At 48.5% G+C, this 2334-nt stretch overlaps 1 protein-coding gene across 1 annotated transcript; it reads left to right on the top strand.

Annotated features, from left to right (window-relative positions):
• Positions 1-76: 76 nt before the first annotated feature.
• On the top strand, positions 77-2132 carry RPL36 (ribosomal protein L36). The gene is made up of 3 exons (XM_042444493.1): positions 77-232; positions 1288-1422; positions 1998-2132. Exons 1-3 carry the CDS (start codon positions 140-142, stop codon positions 2085-2087), a joined length of 318 nt encoding a protein of 105 aa, XP_042300427.1. The 5' UTR covers positions 77-139; the 3' UTR covers positions 2088-2132.
• The last annotated feature ends 202 nt before the right edge of the window (positions 2133-2334 follow it).

The following is a 2334-nucleotide window of genomic DNA, read 5'->3' as shown; positions in this document are numbered from 1 at the left end:
CTCTACCCCAGCCAATATGGAGGGCCACGTGTGCTCTAAATAAGGAAATGAATAAAACCTCTTCCCCCCTCCTTGGTGGGGAAGAACACTGACCTGTCCTAACCATGCCTCTCCTCCTCCCCTTACTCTCCCGGCAGGAATGGCGATCCGCTACCCGATGGCCGTTGGCCTCAACAAGGGCCACAAGGTGACCAAGAACGTCTCCAAGCCTCGCCACTGCCGCCGCCGAGGGGTGAGTTTGTCGCTGGAGGGGGCTTTGTGGGAAGGGCCCTGGCACCCCTGGGACTTGGTCCTGAGTTTCCAGATGGAAGAGATTCTGGGATGGAGCTGCCAGGCTTTGCCACTCTTCTCTAGCAACACATCTCAAATGAATTAATTTTCTTCCTCTCTGCTTTCTTCACTGTCCAGCTCTCACATCCATACATGGGATGGGGACACAGTGGGTTGGACACAGTTGTGTATCTGTACACTTTAGGATTTTGTTTAGTTCTTTCGCAGCTGCCCTTCCCAGCCCTACCCTTCTTCTAATTTCTTGACTGCAGACTCTGTTCTGATCAGTGTTTGATCCAAGGTATGGAAACTCCTTCTTCATTAGTCCCTCTGAGGGAACTGGTGTGCACCCTGGTGCTGCATTGAGAACCTTCCCTGTCTTTGGAGGCAGAATGTGGCCATTTTTAGAACAACTGCATAAGCAGCCAAGCAGTAGCAGTAACATTTAACACCGAACGGTGTTTTATTTTGTTATTGTTAGCTGCCTTCAAGTCGTTTTCAGCTCATGGCAACTCTGTGGATGAGACATCTCCAAGACTTCCTTTCCTCCATTGCTCAGCTCAGGTCCTGCAGTCACACCCATGACTTCTTTAATAGAGTCCATCCATCTTGCATGCAGCCTTCCGTTTTCCACCTCACTCTACCTTTCCTAGCATTATTGTTTTTTCCAATGAGTCATTCTCATGACATGACCAAAGTACGACAGCCCCAACTTTATCATCGTGGCTTCCAGGATTTCTGGCTTGATCTGTTCCAAGACTCGTTTGTTCATCTTTTTAGCTGTCCTCAGCACTCTTTCACCAGAAAAGTATAACAGAATGCCTGCAAATGTATACATGTCCAGGGCTTCCTGTTTCTATTGTGCCAATACTCAAGAGTCCTTTGGTTCAGTGATGAGTGAAGAACCATGTGGCTATCTCTGTTAACTGGTTAAAGCCAACTCCAGTTAGCAAAGTCTTACCCAGTTTACAGAAAGGCACTGAACGGCTTGGCTGCCTTTCCTCTTTTTTTCCACAGCGCCTGACCAAGCACACCAAGTTCGTACGGGACATGATCCGGGAAGTGTGCGGCTTCGCTCCCTACGAGAGGCGGGCAATGGAGTTGCTTAAAGTCTCCAAAGACAAGCGAGCTCTGAAATTCATAAAGAAAAGGGTGAGTGCCAGAGATTGTCTGGACAAGTGAATGGCCAGTGAATGCTGTGGTCTGGGGTAATGGTTGGACTGGGACTTGTGGTATTCTGGGCCAGTTTCTCTCTTCCCCCAGCCTCACAACATTGTTGTGAAAATAAAGTGTCTATCCCACTCAGCTGGAGGAAAGACCGATTATAATGTTAACCATTAAGCAAATGCAGAGGCCCCCTTTTCCTTTCTGGCTTTTCTCAGTATCACAGACCTCAGCAGAAGGTGGGTGTTTGTCACAAAGAGACTGTTCTGTTTGCTAGAACCCTTGAGCCCTCCAGATGTTGCTGGATTTCCATCTGACCCAGCCAGCATGGTCAGTGCTCCAAAGACAACTGGTGTTTTCAACCCCATAAATCCTAAGCTTCATGGTTAGCATGCAAACAGCAGGAATCTTACAGCTTAGTCAGGGTGGCTCTCCTCCAAACCCAGCTTGCCCCTTATGGCCAGGATAATTAGCAGTTGATACCTGTATCTAACACAGGCCCTTCTGCTTCTCAGGAGGTCTGGCTCTGTTGTTCTGACTGTCTTTGCTTTCCTGCCTTGCAGGTGGGGACTCACATCCGGGCAAAGAGAAAGCGTGAAGAGCTCAGTAACGTCCTGGCTGCCATGAGGAAAGCAGCAGCCAAGAAGGACTAAACTATTTGGCCCCATCCTAATAAAGGTTATTTCTGCAAAAAAAAACCCAGCAAGCAGTGTGTCTCGTTTCTTTAGGGCAGTGGACTTCTAGATTTATGAGTGGTAGGCTGTGTGAAAGGATTTCCAGAAAACAAAGATTGTGGTGGGAAGCCTTTGCAGCATCATCACACCAGAACTTCCTGAGATCTCTTGCCAGCTTGCATGCCCCTCAGCCAGTGTCCTGAGAGATTGGCAACACTGACCTTTG

Source organism: Sceloporus undulatus, unplaced genomic scaffold, assembly GCF_019175285.1.
Source record: "Sceloporus undulatus isolate JIND9_A2432 ecotype Alabama unplaced genomic scaffold, SceUnd_v1.1 scaffold_11878, whole genome shotgun sequence".
NCBI classification, from domain to species: domain Eukaryota; kingdom Metazoa; phylum Chordata; class Lepidosauria; order Squamata; family Phrynosomatidae; genus Sceloporus; species Sceloporus undulatus.
Note: the sequence above shows the minus strand (reverse complement) of the source record. Positions and strands in the feature narration are given on the sequence as shown.

Excerpts from the sequence above, each read along its gene's own strand:
- RPL36 (XM_042444493.1), top strand. The coding sequence starts at position 140 with ATGGCGATCCGCTACCCGATGGCCGTTGGCCTCAACAAGGGCCACAAG. Across the intron at positions 233-1,287 it reads GCCACTGCCGCCGCCGAGGG|CGCCTGACCAAGCACACCAA; the intron begins GTGAGTTTGTCG and ends TTTTTTCCACAG. Across the intron at positions 1,423-1,997 it reads TGAAATTCATAAAGAAAAGG|GTGGGGACTCACATCCGGGC; the intron begins GTGAGTGCCAGA and ends CCTGCCTTGCAG.